At 38.4% G+C, this 18,388-nt stretch overlaps 1 protein-coding gene across 1 annotated transcript in view; it reads left to right on the forward strand.

Annotated features, from left to right (window-relative positions):
• The window catches only part of LOC103506961 (A disintegrin and metalloproteinase with thrombospondin motifs adt-2-like), a 26,527-nt gene continuing 8,139 nt past the window's right edge, over positions 1-18,388 (forward strand). The window contains exons 1-5 of the mRNA XM_026821953.1: positions 1-516; positions 933-1,057; positions 15,936-16,197; positions 16,499-16,604; positions 16,857-16,974. Coding sequence (XP_026677754.1) covers positions 132-516; positions 933-1,057; positions 15,936-16,197; positions 16,499-16,604; positions 16,857-16,974 — 996 coding nt within the window. The 5' untranslated portion in view covers positions 1-131. The remainder of the gene's footprint in view (positions 517-932; positions 1,058-15,935; positions 16,198-16,498; positions 16,605-16,856; positions 16,975-18,388) is intronic.

Here is an 18,388-nt window from a genome sequence, read left to right on the forward strand (position 1 = left end):
TTGTAAACCTTTTTTTTTTCTTTCTTTCAATAGGAGTTGACCAGAAAAGATCTGATACTTCTGAACACTATAGCCAAGAATGACTGTGATATGAACTATGAAGATTACATAAATTCCATTGACTTCTCCCAATGTTCACTTCACAGAGTGGCCTGATCCTGAATAGCAATACAAGCACCGTCTACACGATCACTCCACTACCTCAGCGTCTCTCCAACATATCCTCTAGTCATCGCCATCATCTCCTTGTCAAGCGCTCCCTACCGGATCTACACCACAACCTCAACTCTATGCTCAACCTGCAGAACTTCAAGTTCCGGAGAAAATCCGTTGCAAACAATAACGCGTTGGAGAATTCATCGGTTGATAAGTTGATGGGGAATGAGAGCAATACCACCACGGGGGGAGATGATATGAGATTGAAGAGATCAACTACTAGGGTGTCAACATCGGTGGATTGGTTGACACAGCGTCATGCTACGGGACAGAAACACAAGCGAGCAGCACCGCCTATAGGTGAGATATTCAACCTAATTACCTATGTGGATATAAAGTAAGAGCTTAACAATATACAACTTGTGCGATAAATATTGCACCATTTTCTTTTACATTCCCGGTTGTACATGATAATGTCTTCATGTTAATATGTTCGTTAAAGTTCAAGTAAGCTCAGAATACTCCAAGGTCAACAAACATTTCAACATGAACTTGTAGTCTTGAAGCATTTATTGATATTGACTATGCTTTCCATCAGGTTCATCTATCAACGTAGAGACAGCGGTGTTTGTAGACAAGGATCTAGTGAAGTATATCTTCAAGTAAGCTCAGAATACTCCGAGGTCAACAAACATTTCAACATGAACTTGTAGTCTGGGAGCAAAGATGTTATAACGTTAAGGTGGTTTATTGATATTGACTATGCTTTCCATCAGGTTCATCTATCAACGTAGAGACAGCGGTGTTTGTAGACAAGGATCTAGTGAAGTATATGAACAGTATATTTGCTGAACATACAGAGAAGGAGTTGGTCAAGTTTGTACTGACCATGGTTAACGCGGTAAGTTGATAAGTTCCCAAATAAAATAGAATAGAACTGAATTCGATGTTTAATGGTGAGTATACAAATGCGGGTCGTGGTAGATCTAACTGTAGCATGTTAGAGTGCATGCCATATGTCATATTCCTCAATCCATCTCATGTTGGGTTTTTCACAAACACTTTGATTCCTTGCACACGTTTTCCCTCAATTTTCCTTCCAGTCTTACTCAGTGTTGATTCATTTACTCAAGTAGGTAGTTTTTTTTTCATTTTTATTTCTTTACTACGATTGATTTGATATCTAGTACCTACCAGACAGATGTCTAATTTTACCAAAAGTGAATATCTACCTCGTTTGTCTTGTTTTCACTTTCTACTTCAGAGAAGAAAAAAGAAATCGAAATTAAAAGAAAAAACGACAATCAAAGTACATAGACGATGAAATCAGTTTCCATTCTTACATTTCTTAGCCGTTAGGGCATCTCCAATCCATCTAGCAGGTATGCACACAGGGAACTGGGTACTTCGTGAATTCTATTTCGGTAATGCCTGGGGGGCCCCGAAGTTTCAAAATTTAAACTTAGATTGACCATAGACTATGTTAAATTGTTTTTTGCGGGGCGCACTTATTTTTTCAAATATTCCCGGCGTGCCAAACACATTTTTTTTTTTTCGAGCGGATCTAATTCATACATTATTTTTCCGAATGGACCCAACTCACCCACTCTGTATATTATAATTGTAACATCTCCAGAACATACAGAGAAGGAGTTGGTCAAGTTTGTACTCACCATGGTTAACGCGGTAAGTTGATAAGTTCCCAAATAAAATAGAATAGAACTGAATTCGATGTTTAATGGTGAGTATACAAATGCGGGTTGTAGTAGATCGCAAACTGTCGCATGCTAGAGTGCATGCCATGTTGGGTTTTTCACAAACACTTTGATTCTTTGCACACGTTTTCCCTCAATTTTCCTTCCAGTCTCACTCAGTGTTGATTCATTTACTCAAGTAGGTATTTTTTTTATTTTATTTCTTTACTACGATTGATTTGATATCTAGTACCTACCAGACAGATGTCTAATTTTACCAAAAGTGAATATCTACCTCGTTTGTCTTGTTTTCACTTTCTACTTCAGAGAAAGAAGAAAAAAGAAATCGAAATTAAAATAAAAGAAAAAACGACAATCAAAGTACATAGACGATGAAATCAGTTTCCATTCTTGCATTTCTTAGCCGTTAGGGCATCTCCAATCCAGTAAGTCCTATATGTTCTACGTTCCACAGCACTTACTTGACTTACCTACTGGTTGCATTCGTTAGATAAAGGATAGGCGAATGTGCTGTGCCAGAAGAGAGTGGTAAGGCCATGCACCAATAACTTCGCCAGAACCACTTCTTCTGGTACAAGATGACCAGATTCACAGCTCTTCTACTATAGGTACTGTGGTACTCTTCAGTTTAGTACTTTAGTTCAGTAGCTCCTAAGGTGTCGATGTGAGAGGATCGTACTGGTTATGGTGTGCGCGAAGTATTCTCCAATGTGATTTACGTAAATTATTACGCGAAGGTTATGTGTAAATCCAATCGGAAACTTATTATTAACAACAGTGAACAGTGAAAAATGTGACGAAGAATAAAATATGAAGTGTTTTGGAGTGACAATTGTTTTGATATGTTGTTCCATCAGCATTTGTCCAGCCAGCATTACAAAGGTAATAAATGTAATACTAAAACAAACCTATGTTTTTCTTTACCTCCCTTGTGGTTGGGTGGAAGAGTTCCCTCACTAGAATCCTGCCACATATGTATTATAATAAGAAGAAGAAATAGACCGGGAGTTGAGGACGGAAAACTCACGTGGGAAGGTACAAAATTTTTGACCATTGCATGTGGTGCGCACAGTCGAGAACAAATAGAAAACCCATTTCTTACATCTCGGACCGGGGGCGTTTGGCGGCTACGGCCGTCCGGAAAATCGAAATTGGGCCGTAGAAATCTCAAAGCAACGCCGAGCATCACGTGTGTTTGGACGGGTGACATCGTAACGTAGGTAAAAAATCTGAGACCTCTGAAATATGTATTGTGAAATTACGAGTGCCTAGGTATGAATTTTATGGTGAAAGAATTATGAATCGGTTGATTCAAAATATGTCGTGAGCAAAATGTTCTATGCGTTCTCACCATTCTGGACTTATGGTGAACCCACCCTACAAGGCCCCAAAAGTCCGATGGAGTCCAACGTATAAGTCAGATGAACTTTTAATAAAGGATTTCGCGGAATAAACAAACTAAAGAGAAAATTTTCCATTTAAAAAAATCTTTACCATCTAAGAAAAATTTATTTGTCCTGTTCAGTGGACACTCGGTATAGGGACTCTCCTTAATCAAGGACTGGCGATGGATTATAAATTATAACCAGGGGTCTAAACACTAGCACAGGGTCATCCGACCTCACATATCAATGAGATTCACACTGAATTACCGGTATTATAGTTGACCAATGACCAAGCCTACTTAGTAGATAACAAACTAGAAACTAGAGCAGCATCCAATTCCAATGTCAAATCCAACCTAGTCACACTAGTTCCCAGTAGAAATCTCAAAGCAACGCCGAGCATCACGTGTGTTTGGACGGGTGACATCGTAACGTAGGTAAAAAATCTGAGACCTCTGAAATATGTATTGTGAAATTACGAGTGCCTAGGTATGAATTTTATGGTGAAAGAATTATGAATTCATTTTAACTTGGAGCATACCGCATAAATAGGTACCTATCATAATAAAAAGGCAATTTTGTCGATACCTGATCCCAATATTTCATGATCTGAGATAACAAATAGCTGATGAAATGTTTGGTGTAAAACCAATCAGAAGTAAACGATGCCGCGATGTGTTGAAATTCAAATTCAATATGAAATTGGTCTCGTACAGCATATCCAAAATCTAAAATGGTTTACCATTAGATCAGCTGGTATGGGTACCTACATATTTCGTATACCTACTACATGTTAGGTTATGGTAAGTAGGTACATTAGTTAGTTGATTACAAATACAAAGTGTGGTCCAGGCTATTTGGAAGTGGTGGTGCGGAACGCTCGCGCTACTGCGCTTCCTAATTTAAGGTTAAATCTTACGCACCAAATCCTGAATTGAAGTTGGTGTTATCAAATGGCAGGATCAGAATCTTCAGGTTAAGTATAGGTAGAAGGTGAAGGTCGCTATTCATTAGCAGAGGAAGATGAGATCTGAAGATTCATTATTCCAATGTAAATCAGATATTTCATTGTTCTCTGAATAAGTAAATATTGCCAGTCGTGTGGGGTAAGGTCCATGCCACTTGCATAGACAAATGAGGGAGAATTGCTCTGAAGATGTGTTCACACACAGTCGACGCCGTTGATCGATGTCGACTGAAACCGTCCACACTGCCTTGACAACATAGATTCACCTCGTTGATCGACGGTGTCGACTGTGTGTGGACACAGCTCAATAGTTATTTTTTACTCCACTTCCCAATTAGCAAATGTCCCGGTTCTCAAATAATCGCTGCGCTGGAGAAACATCGAGCATGGCATGTAGCTGGAAAATTAACCATCTGTACACGATGTGCTGATGTGTTACGGGCCAAAACAGGATAGGTATACACTAGGACTTTCTCCTATCCTGTCTTCCTTCTTTTTTCGTCTTCAGGACATTAGGACCTCAGCAGTTAGACTTCCCTCTATCAAACTTTTTTTTTTTTTTTAGATTGTTGTATTCGCGTCTGCTATACAGAGCTGTTGAACTGTTGATTAAACTGAAAACTAATTTATGTCTTCTATGTAAATGTATCAGAAAATTGGAGAACCTTCAAGCTTGAGTGAATTAAAGAATAATGAAATACAAATGGTAGAATTCTCACTTACTTATACTTCGGATGGTTCTAATACCTAGGTACATAGATTACTTAGTTAAGTACGAGTAGGTATACCTGTACCTATTTTACTTCTTGCTATTGAAATTGAATATGAATTATAATTATGGGGATTTATCCTGAACGGATAAGGTTCGTTCTCGAAACGGCTGGCTTTCTCCTATTCTTTCTTCTCTCTTCGATTTCGGGACGATAAGACCTTAGCAGTTAGAGTTCCCTCTATCAAACTTCCAATAAAAAATGAAATTAAAAAAAAAGATCATTCATTAATTTGATCGGAAATTAGGACGGAATTGACACCGATTGAAGTGTGAATAAACATCCATCAATGGGTACATACGAGTACTACCTAATCTTGACTTGGTACATACCTAAACAGCATAGGAAAACCAGCCGCTTTTGTGAACGGTGCCCCACGACACAACTGTGTTTCGTAAATCATGTTCATGTTAATAACAATAAAATATAGATAGTAGATACCTACAGACCGATTAGTCCGAGCGTCACGAACTCTTGACGTCCATGCGCCTCCCTGCATGCAGATATCATGCCAGTTGCCAATACAGATAATATAAACTATGCCTACATAGTAATTTCATACAATACATATCTCATAGATATCAATAAGGTAATATTACATATAGGTATAGTTCAATATCAATAAGTAGTAGGCAGGGCCGGGTTTAGGAGGGGGGGGGCGCCCCCCAACCTCGAGGTTCATTTTTCTCTTTTCTGTACGTCAAGGTCCGAAAATTCGGGGTCCAAATTTTGAGCATCCCCAACCCCGTCCATTAGTGTTTGGACCTCGGGTTCCCCCCCGCGGTTTTAGCGTCACCTATGTTAAGCTACGCCGAGCAAGGCCAATAAATGGATGGGTGACTTGAACCTTATATTGGGAATAAAGGTAGAACGGGCTCTAGTCTTGATTTAAATCATTACATGAAAGTAAAATCTAAAAATCAAATCAAGAATAATAATAAACTGAATATTAAACAAATTAGGTAGGTACATAGGTACTGATTTTCTCTAATCACTACACGGGCTAAAAAATTCCCGGAGGGACGGACCCAGCTTGTTCATACTTGAGTATGTTTCTAAATATTGATAGTAATGTGATTTGTGTTTCAGGAGAGGTTGAAGGACTTACTGAGTTCAGCAGAATGGAATTTCCTCGTGGGAACAGCCTCGCCAGGTGAGTATTCCATATAAACTCCATCTCATCTTGACAGCACCTAAATATAATTATAATCAACGTGTAGGTATCTTTGTAATAAAATAAAGTGTCTGTTTATTAAATTTTGAAGAGTGAAAATTTCTGGTCCTTCGCGCCGGAGATCAATATTATATTTCAGTTTCGGGTTTTCGACTCTCTATTCTGATCTGATATGTATATCGAGGTGCACATGGGCTCGAAATGACTTTGCAATAGGTAGGTAGCCTGTGTGCCTAGTTCTGTGTCGTATAATGATAATGACCTGGCTTGTAGTAGAAGGTAATTAAGAATTAATAGTCAAGAAAAAGCAGTAGCTTCTCTGAAAGATGTCCATTATAAATAATTGCTCTTGTTTTATGATCTCTAGTTGTAGATACTTTGACTATTGGGCTTGCAATATTACCGGTAATCATTTTCAGATAAACCGGAGATCAATATTATATTTCAGTTTCGGGTTTTCGACTCTCTATTCTGATCTGATATGTACCTATATCGAGGTGCACATGGGCTCGAAATAACTTTGCAATAGGTAGGTAGCCTGTGTGCCTAGTTCTGGGTCGTATAATGAATTAATGACCTGGCTTGTAGTAGAAGGTAATTAGGAATTAATAGTCAAGAAAAAGCAGTAGTTTCTCTGAAAGATGTCCATGATAAATGATTGCTCTTGTTTTATGATCTTTAGTTGTAGATACTTTGACTACTGGGATTGCAATATTACTGGTTATCATTTTCAGATAAATTGCTCTGCTGATGGGTTTTGGATCCGGGCCAATGAGATTTCACTCTGGTTTTTGTTTCCAACGTTTCTCCTATTATTCCATTACTAAAACGGAGTTTTGTTACCACTTGACTGAACCATCCTGTATTTGCAGCGGATATCGAACCATATACTAATTGATTAATAAGTTTAATAACCAATAAACCAATCCCAAGTATTGCTACACTCCTGATGTATGTACCTATTTCAATATCAACACTGCGGTCGGCTTACAAATGTATACATAGGTCAGGTAGAGGAACTTACATAGGTCAAGAAGAACGGTCGTAATTATGAATGGAAATAATGGATTGTGCTCTAAATGTGTGTAGGGAAGTAGGTTCAGAAAAATAGTGTTTGTTCAGAAAATTTACCGCTAGTTATATTAGCTAGGTTACTTACCCGCCAATATAGGTAAGTAAGCAGATACCTAATCAATTTCACGTTTATTGGTCAGAAAAGATTAACATACAATTATTAAAATGAACTTGTAAAACATCAATCAGTAACTCAATAAACGGAAAACCGATAAATCTACATATTAACCAATTATTGTCATTGTTATCTTTAACTAACTAGGTGCCATCCTTTCAGAATTTTCCGAATCAATCCGATATGAAGAATGAAAAAACGAAATCTCATTGTAGCTAAACCGGTACCATACAACTATTGTTCTCAGGTTAGTAGGTACCTAATACTTATAGTACCTACTTATGTAGATATTTTGGCATAAATTCAAATTCAAATACCTAATTTTAATTTGTTATTTTGTCATATTTATTTTAGCATGAGAACAAATCCAGAAACCACATTAAAAATATTTTGAGAATTTGAAAACTTCTTTGAGTTTTAAATTAATTCAAGATGGACTCTTGAAATGTGTTGCTTCAAGTGTCGCAGCCGTGAAAAGTCCGAAGAACAATGTTCACATACAAATGGTTTCTCGCCAAGATGGCTTCGTATATGGTCTCTCACTCTCATATGACTCTTCTTATAGTTATTATAATCACATATACAACATACGTAGAGATACCTTTTATCAGGTCGATAGGCTGAAGCACATTTTCTAGAGTGTAGAAGGAGATCGTCCACCGAGCCAGGTAAAAACTGTTTGCAGTGATGACAACATACACCTTGTGAGTTCTGAGCACCTGTATCTTGTCCTGGAAAGTTGTCCGTTGATTGGTCACCTACCATTTGTCGCCAAGAGCCAAAGTTTTCTTGAGAATTGTCCAATTGAGAAGTTCCAGCCTGAGAGTAGTCTTCATCATCGTCATCCAGTGTGATAAGCTCTACAGAATTGTCATTGTCATCATCATATTCAATCTTTGGTTCCAGCATCAGCTCTGAGTTGGTTTCCACCTTGGCCACAGCTTTGTCTGAGGCAGTATCACCGGAAGGCGCAGATCGTGCTGAGATAAGGGCAGGAGTAGGTACATCACAGTTGACTTGGTCATAGTGACCATCTGAAGCATTGAAAGCATCATCAGAGAGAGAAGGGCGGCCTTGCAGACCAACAGGTGCAATGCTCCCCTATGTACAATTGTAGGTACATACTTGTATGTGGCTCGCGAAGTACCTCCCAATGCAGCATGTGGCCCGCATACACATGGAAGTTGGAAACCCCTGCCCTAGATGTTAATTAGGTGTAATTATTCTGAAAGGAAGTTGGTATCTGTATACTTTCTTATTAGGTGCTAGTCTGGTGGTCCTGATATTCTTAGCCTAGAATACTAGATTGTACTTTCTACGAAAGTGTGGATTTGAATACTACCTATTTTGCCAGAATAATACCTTTTATGAGGAATAGTGCTTTGGTTTACTCTCAGCATAAAACCTCGTTTCCTTCCTAAGGTACTGAGAATAATTCACAACTATTGTGATGCCACCTACAGTTATTAAAATTATAATCATAAGAAAGTCTTTCTAAACAGGTAGGTATGAGAATTGTTCTTTATTCTTAAGCTGTTTAGACGGAGGAACCTAATTAACACCAAAATGATGTCCAAGTCTCCGATATACGTAAAATGGAAATTCTTTGATAAATAATACATGAACGCCACTCACACTCAGGTGGTCTGACAGACCTAGGTCTGCAATTGGCGAGCATAAGGGATGCCTCATTTTGGGGAATTCAAAGGTGGTGAAAAATGAACGAAATTGAACCTTTATGAAATCAAGCGTGCCGGAAGGCCGGTGAACGTACAGAACAGTTGATGTATATCGAGACTACTGTGGTTAAGTATATTCTAAATAAGGCACTCGTCGGAGTCGGTAGAACTTACTAAAAACTGAACGGTGACACCCGTGACAGGATTGTTATATCTCGGATTAGGTAACTTTTGGTGCCAATAGTATCTATCGTCTTAAAACTGAGATGTGGATAGCCTTTAGTTAGTCTGCTCTCATTTCATATCCTTGCCTCCGATTGACTTATTAAGTGTTCCAGTGCCAGCTTAGTTTAGCTTGGAGAGTGGAGCGTCTGCTTTGTAAGCGCTAGGTCGCAGGTTCGATTCCCACCCGGGACGGATTTTATCCTGAACGGATAAAGTTCGCTCTCGGAACGGTTGGCTTTCTCCTATCCTGCCTTCCTTCCCTCTTCGATTTCGGAACGATAAAACCTTACAGTTCCCTCTATCAAACCTCTAAAAAAACTTCAGTTTTTTCTTGACAACAGGTAGGTACATATCTTGAAAAATATTTAGTTTCTTCTTGTCCTTGCAATTCTTTGTCAAAACCACATTTTCATCGCTCCAAACTGTGCAGGCAGTTATAGGTAAGTGCACTGTATGTATTTAACATTCTTTGTATTTTTTTACACAGGATATAAGTAGGTAGGTAATTATTATTATTATTAATGTATCTAATTGACCATACATACTAAAGGTACTGTCCTACGTAAGACAGTAGTAGCTACCTGCTAATATTTATTGATATTTCTACAGTAATATTTTACATTTTTAGTCCGTCCTTCCTTTATTATTACAATAGTAATAAAAAGGTATAAGGGACGGACTATTGTATTCGCTTCGGTGTCTCGCTTGTTACTTTCGTTTCGATAAAATATTAAATTGCAATATTTTTGGAACACATCGTTATTCAAACTTCTTCAATTGATTTAAAATTAAGATCTGCTTTTGCAAACATACCGTAAGTTGGAGTATCACTGTCCTCTAAGGACCTCTTAAGTAATCCTTGTCTAATATTATCTCTAAATGTACATGAACCTCTGTTTCAGACCATGTAGACATTCTTCATCTACCTCGTCATCACAGACACAGGAGATCTACCTCTATGACGTTAGGTGACACCGGCGTGGTGCTGACCTTGACTCCTAATCCAGAGTTCGGCTCATCTTTGGTCCTGAATCGCATTGCTGAGAATCAAACCCATGTGATAGATCATGAGCCAGAGTGTTACTATACATCAAGTGATGGGACACATAGAGCAGCTCTACATCTTTGTGATGGAATGGTGAGTAGTTGGACTTGGGATTTCTACAAAAAGGTCGTGATAATAATTATATGGTAGGTGAGAGATGAATTTTCCTGCGTGTGGTGGGAATATTGTGGTTGTTGGGCTGTGTCCACACATAAATAACCGACAGCCGGCGATCGACATCGACTGAAATCGTCCACACTGCCTCGACAACCTAGTAGACCGACGGCCATCGACTATGTGCGGACACAGCTTTAGAGTAAAGCGCCACAGACATTATGAAACGTCTTTACATCTCATGAGTGGAGCCCTAACAAACATTATGATTCTCATTCTCACCAGTAGGTAGGTATAACTAGATCCCATCTTCTGAGAGATGGAAATGAAATGACAGAATGACAGGTCAGTGACCTTTGCTGTGTCAAGAAAACCTCTACTCTCAAGTTCAACACTATTGTTAGTGATGATAAACTGAAATACTAATGGGAGCCTATTCCTGAAACCAGTTTCCGTACTTCGTATTTCACTAATACAATAACTGGAACTTGACCTGGGCCTGGGCTGAATTATTTTGATGATGTTCTGGACAAAAAAACCCATATCATCATCATAGGCTCAATGAAGTATAGACTTTACATTAGAGTCCAGATTGTTCAAGTACCTACCTTTATTGAAATATTACAGGGATCATGTTCAATGGGACGAGGAGCAGGAGCAACAGGCTCGGAAACTTGTGGAGAATAATTCCGTACTTCAAATAGACAAGAATCTAATTCGGACTTTGAATGAGGATGTAGCCAAGAATTGGGATGCCTTCTACAATGTTCATCAGAATAGGTAAATGTATTCCTCTTCTTGTTGGCCTGCCGAAAACCAATTTGCGGTGTTTTTTATGCATTACTTACCTACAAGCTAGTATATTTATTCTCAACTGATCATACTTTTCCTTGTATCTACCTTTTTAGCCCGTCCTTCCTTTATTATTACGATAGTAATAACTAGGGGGCGGGAAGCGCGACCGCATCCACAACTGTGCGAAGCCCCGGGAGCGCGAAGCGCGACCCTATGCTTAAATCCGCGAAGCCCCGGGAGTGCGCAGCGCGACCATATGCACAACCCCGTGAAACCCCGGGAGCGCGCAGCGCGACCGTATACGCAACCTCCCAAGCACGCAGTGCGAGTAATAATAATAAACTGAATATTAAACAAAATAGGTAGGTAGGTACTAATTTTCTTTAACCACGATCGAGTAAACTACGGGCTAAAAAATTTCCGGAGGCACGGGCCCAGCTTGTTATTTATATTTTAGATAGTACATTACCTAAGTACCTTAAAATTTTGAAAAGACAATTAAGATTCGACTTTCAACAAATGAAATTTGGTGACCTTTCGAGGTTTCGAGAATACTTAAATTCTCATCATCAGACAAAAAGGAGACTTTCGACTTCGGCTTTCACTTCAACAGCTTCAACTCCAGCGCTCGCAGAGTAAACACCTCTCTCGCGTAATTTTTTGTCTGATGAAGAGAATCTGAGTATTCTCGAAAGCTCAACAAATTTCATTTGTTGAAAGTCGAATGTTCATTGTCTTTTTAAAATTTTAATTTTATTTCTTAAAGATTCTTTTTAAATAATTATTTAACTTTTATTCTAAGTACCTTACTTAAACTTATTATTATTATTAGGTCTAGTACATTACATTCTCTTATATGATTCTCATTGAAATAGTCCTGCAGGAATACCTGTTTGTGACGTCATGTTCCCAAGATGGTCCATGAGAACTCGAGTCTGGCAGTTCCCCAAAGTATAACCATTACCTATCTATAGAAAGCAGAGGATACCTGTTTGCATCTGTATCGTACTTAATATTCTTATTAGGAGAGTACCAGCCTATACATCTTGAATTAAATAACTCGACTGCTTGATAGAAAATAATGGTAATTAGATCAAGTATGTTGAATCATAAACGATTATGAATTATAAAACAAGTCAGCTATATATACCGGGTGTTCACATGTATACAGACAGACATGATAAACACTGAGATATAAATGTATTGGAGGAGAGAAAGCTTGAATGTTAAATGCCAAAGGTAACAAATCATGTAGAATTATCTCTTACTGTAATTAGCGATTACCGAGATGATGCTCTAGGGAAAACTAGACGTAAAAAGAATAAAATGACATAATTGCCCCTATGATATAGCTATAATAGAAAGTGAACATTGTAATTGGATGCAGAAGTTACTAAGAAATCCATTTCCATTCCTACCCTCTATGAATTGGCGCAGAACATGAACTTTGCAAGCTTTCAACATCCATCAATGAATCAGTTTTCATCCTCCATGATATTATATGGAGCAGAATACAGATGAACATCCAGTATGGGGACAAGTAGATATGTCATTATAACAAGACATGTGTATTTCTGAACAACCCTCGTATGGTCTCTTCCTTTGATATCCTACATTATTGTTATGGTTACGATGTATGTAGATTAAAATAGAGATAAAAAAGCTTTGGACAATATTGCAAGTTTCTAACTTTTTTCTTCTTGTGATTGTGCATGGGGGACATATTATGCATTGCATATTATGGGGCGAAGAGATACCGCGCTCGTTAATGATCTTGTATATCTATTTTATTAACGTTTTTATATTCTTGATCAATCATTTAGCTATTATGACGGATAGAGATCACCTTTTTCTTTTCTTTCTTTTCAATAGGAGTAGACCAGAAAAGATCTGATACTTCTGAACACTATAGCCAAGAATGACTGTGATATGAACTATGAAGATTACATAAATTCCATTGACTTCAGTTCAAAGTTTGACTATGAGAGTACTAGATATAGAAAGAAACCACCTTCTGATAAGAGTGATAGAATTTTGAGATCCAACTCCCAAGTTTTTGATTTCAATTCCTGGTAGGTAGGCATCTTGGAAAAATCTTTAGGGTTCAAAGTTTGACTATGAGAGTACTAGATATAGAAAGAAACCACCCTCTGATAAGAGTGATAGAATTTTGAGATCCAACTCCCAAGTTTTTGATTTCAATTCCTGGTAGGTAGGCATCTTGGAAAAATCTTTAGTTAGGTATGTAACATTTCCTAAGACTGGTCACTTGAGTACATTCAGTTTTGAACGACAGATAAGGAACTAGCAAGTCATAAGCCTGTCTGATGAAACTGAAAATGTGTGGCAAAATTCATAGTTAACATCATTTTTAGAAGTATCTGTCACACATGCATACAAGACAGGTAATCAAAAGAGTAAAATTGTGTGTGTTAGTGTGCATGTTTTTTTTTTTTTTTTTAATTTAGAAACCAAGCTGACAGTGTTTTCTTTGGGCAGGAGTTTGTTTGGTCAAGAGACCAGGGTCATTTCTTAAGTCATATTTTATTTCTTTTAAACCCAAAACTCACCAGATGAATTATTTTGATGATGTTCTGGACAAAAAACCCATATCATCAACATCATAGGCTCAATGAGGTATAGACTTCATTAGAGTCCAGATTGTTCAAGTAGGTACTTACCTTTATTGAAATATTACAGGGACCATGTTCAATGGGACGAGGAACAGGAGCAACAGGCTCGGAAACTTGTGGAGAATAATTCTGTACTTCAAATAGACAAGAATCTAATCCAGACTTTGAATGAGGATGTAGCCAAGAATTGGGATGCCTTCTACAATGTTCATCAGAATAGGTAAATGTATTCCTCTTCTTGTTGGCCTCAAAGGAATATCTTACTACTGAATCACCCGTCTTGTAGTACTTTATTGTAACATCCAGTTTGCTTGTAGAAAACTCATCATAGTTTGAACTTACTAAGGGTATTTACATGACTTACATCTGGTTGTACTTGGCACAGTTGAATGCTAGTGGTGATATTGCATTGGGCGCAAGGTTTCCTATCCACTAAGCGCAGACCAGAGCCCGGTAGCATACAGTTAGAATGACATGCACTGGCATATATCCACTGAGTGGAAGTCAGAGCAGAGGCCATCGGACGACGCTTGTCTCGAGAGAAGAGGAGTTGCGAGTTCGATTCCAGGAGTTGGCACATGTCCGGGGAGTGAATGTAGAGTGAGCCTTCGTGTGAGTAGCGGTTACATACGAACTCCTGGGAGGGAGAAATAAGGGATTTTGTATATAATATTATTTGTAGTGTAGATGCGCTTACCATAATGTCTCTATTAAGATAGCCACACACCTCATGAGGTTCCTCAAGATGTGGACTGTACAAGTGTATGTACATGTACATATCAACACAGTACAGACATGTAGTACTTACATAGAAAACATTAAAGAAGAGAATAGAATATACCCTGTTTATACTGCCGAAATGAGACTGAAAAGTCCCATGAAATTATGATTCTCTTATGAATTTCTCTTACCTGACACAATCCATTGATACAGAAGGAGGATTTTCTTCTATTCCTCATGCGACACCCTGTACCATCAGGAAATGACCAGCCTCTACTTTTGTAGCCTCCCTGTTTCTTATAGCACCACACAGTACATGCTTCTTCCGCTGGAAATAAACAACATATCTCATCTTATATGTATTGGGCTTTTCCCCCTGAGCACATTATACACTTTTTCCAAGGGCTTTAATGGCACTGTATAACTGCTACGGGTCAGCTCCCATGGCGTAGTGGTCACTGCACTCGCCTTGCACGCGGGAGACCCGGGTTCGATTCCCGGCGGGGTCAAGAAATTTGTCGGGCTAAAAAATTCCCGGAGGGACGGACCCAGCTTGTTCATACTTGAGTATGTTTCTAAATATTGATAGTAATGTGATTTGTGTTTCAGGAGAGGTTGAAGGACTTACTGAGTTCAGCAGAATGGAATTTCCTCGTGGGAACAGCCTCGCCAGGTGAGTATTCCATATAAACTCCATCTCATCTTGACAGCACCTAAATATAATTATAATCAACGTGTAGGTATCTTTGTAATAAAATAAAGTGTCTGTTTATTAAATTTTGAAGAGTGAAAATTTCTGGTCCTTCGCGCCGGAGATCACCTACATGTTTTATTAAACCTTTCCTTTCCTTTTGAGTCAATTTTGTCCTCAATATTGATAGGTACGTCAAGGCCTATGATATAGGTAAGTACCAGGTACCAAATGAATGTCCAAAATATTACATAATGCGTATTGAGTTCACAGGAAATATTTTGACAAACCTGGCAATTTCGTGATCCACAATTCTACATTTTATTCAAACCATGTTGTTGTAATTTTGCTATTGTCGAGTTTACCGAAAACCCAACCTCGTACTCTGACTTGCTGAGCGACCCTCAGGGATCATTTTACAAGTCAAAATAAAGTAAACTCGATTGTCTGTAGATCAATCTCACTCTAACCTTCTAACAAGTAAGCAGCCAAACTGCGGCCCATGGGCCTCATTTAACCCACGGACTCCTAGTGTGCGGCACTGCGGCATCTGCTCGTTGTAATATAACATACTAGTGCTGACTTTCAACCAACAGGAGTGTTCGTGCTACGGCGCGCGGCGTGCGTATGTGTACACACACACACTTATAAACTTATCATCTCGTCTCTCCCATTAGGTTCAACTCCTGTACCATGATCCCAGTCTCGGATGGAAAGTAAACTTCATTCTGAAACGTCTGGAGATTCTTCACTCAGACCCGGCGGGTTTGATTCGCTCTCAAAATATTGATAGTTTCTTATCTAACTTCTGCACATGGCAGAGAACTCAGAACCCTGATGGTGATGATGAACCACTCCACTGGGATCATGCTCTGATATTAACCGGCCTGGATCTGTATGTACTCAGCAAGAATGGGAAACTAAGCAACCAGGTGGTGGGTGAGTATGATGAGTATAGCTTGTCACCAAATAAAGGGTAAAACCACTGTCCGTAATAAAGGCCAGAGCAGTTAGGTACGACAAACTCCTCAAAAAAGGCAAGATTTCAAAGAAACCAATCGAGCCATTTCTTCGAAAAAAGCGGGTAGAACCAGCGCTTTTGACGTAAAAAAGAAGGTTGATTTTGTAATACCTGATGCTTATGCTTAAAGGGTAACTGTAGAAATTTCATAATTCTAAGCAATATAAATATGTACCGGAAAAAGAATAATTTATATATATGTATTGACTATCCCATCAGGTTTAGCTCCAGTGGCAGGGATGTGTACAGTAACCAGTAGCTGTACTGTAAATGAGGGACGCCATTTTGAATCCGTGTATGTCGTAGCGCACGAAATAGGACACAAGTAAGTCACCTAATTTGCCCAAACTTGTAGTTTTCACTCCTAAGAGAGCATTTAAATAAAGGTCTTTTGGAATAGCATAACATTCTAAAAATATTTTTAAAAATCTGTAATTAATCAAATAGAATGTTGCATTTTACTATAATTTGACCATCGTTCCAGCAGAGAGATAACACTCTTTAGGTACCTAAGGTTAATTCCTAAAGCACTCTCTACCACCCAACACTGTATTGTTACTTCTGGTTGTTGTTTCAGTCTGGGCATGCGACATGATGGACCTCAAGCAGGCAACACATGTGATCCTAGTAGTTATCTAATGTCTCCTACTCTGGGGAGTGGTAAAATAACATTTGGATTGTCAACACTAAAAAGAAAATGACGGAAAGAAATACATACGAGTAGTACTTACGATCAGAACTAGTTCTCTGTAGTCCTTCTCCCAATAGTTCATTATCCACAGCCTTAGCTCTAGTACATACTTCATCTGCAAAATTCTTCACTGTCGTCTTCTTTACATTACCACACTGGAAGTAGAACAATTTCTTAGAAAAGTTTGTTGTTGTGAAAAATGGTGGTGGAATAAATCCATAGAGAGTTTTTCCCACAATGGTTTTCCACTACTAACTTTCCTTCCATGAATTCCGCAACACACATGAAAGTACATGAATACAATATGAAATATATCATTTGGTAGAAATCTTTACTTTGTACTAGAAGCCCCTAATACAACTTTCTGGGTAGAGTGAACTCTAAGATAATTATAAATATTTTCTCATTACCTTCTACTTCTATCTAAAGATTCTAAAGCGATGATGCCGAGAGGTACGAAACGTGAAGGTATTGGAAATGTTAGTGACTTACTTGATCTGGAACACAGCTCTGATATTTCTTATCACTCCCCTCACACAGATTCCCTCCATTCTCCGGTCTGAAAATCAAACAGAAAAGGATTTCTCAAGCTAAATTCTTTTTCAACTTGACATTGATGGATTTTCAATATTATTTGTTGCAGGCACTATGGAGGATGTCAACTTATAACTCGCAGGATCTCCAAAGGATGAACCAAGAGGTCATTGACCTTGATAAGTGTCTCCTGGTCTGCAGTTAGGAGAGACAGCAGGTGGAAGGAGATATAGCAGGTAGAGGTCCGTCAGTTGGTCTTGTTGTTGAATGTACAGCAGGACTGTCTTGACACAGAGGGTCAGACTTTAGAATCAACAATGCGGAGATTTTTTACAATGAACTTGAGGAGTACTCTGGAAGGGGACCATCATCCCAACTTCTACACGTTTCTGAGTGAGTACATCTGAATTTCTAATTTTTGAAATATGTAAATCCAAGATCAGAGATAACAAATGTGTCATGAATGGAAATTTTATGAAAATAAATCCAAGGTCAAGTTCCCCCTAATTAAAAAAAGGGTCTTTTATTTATTTACTCTTACCCCTCTTCATTAATAATTTGTAAATCATATTTTTAGCCCGTCCTTCCTTTATTATTACGATAGTAATAAAAAAAGGTATAAGGGGCGGGCTATTGTATTCGCTTCGGTGTCCTCTGTCTGTGTGTCCGTGTGTCTGTCTGTCAGTTCCCATGGAAATTCTTATCCAAACCTGATCGACCTGTATATCAAATTGAAGGTCTTTTTACCAGGAACACGAAAGTGGTAGTCCAAATTTTGTCCAAAAAGCAAAAAAAAAAAAAAAACAAAAAAAAAGATTTTTTTCCATACATAAATCAAGTGTGCCGAAAGGCGCGGACGTCAAAAGTTCGAAGAGCCGCTCGGC

Source organism: Diaphorina citri, unplaced genomic scaffold (assembly GCF_000475195.1).
Source record: "Diaphorina citri unplaced genomic scaffold, Diaci psyllid genome assembly version 1.1 scaffold13, whole genome shotgun sequence".
In the NCBI taxonomy this organism is placed as follows: domain Eukaryota; kingdom Metazoa; phylum Arthropoda; class Insecta; order Hemiptera; family Psyllidae; genus Diaphorina; species Diaphorina citri.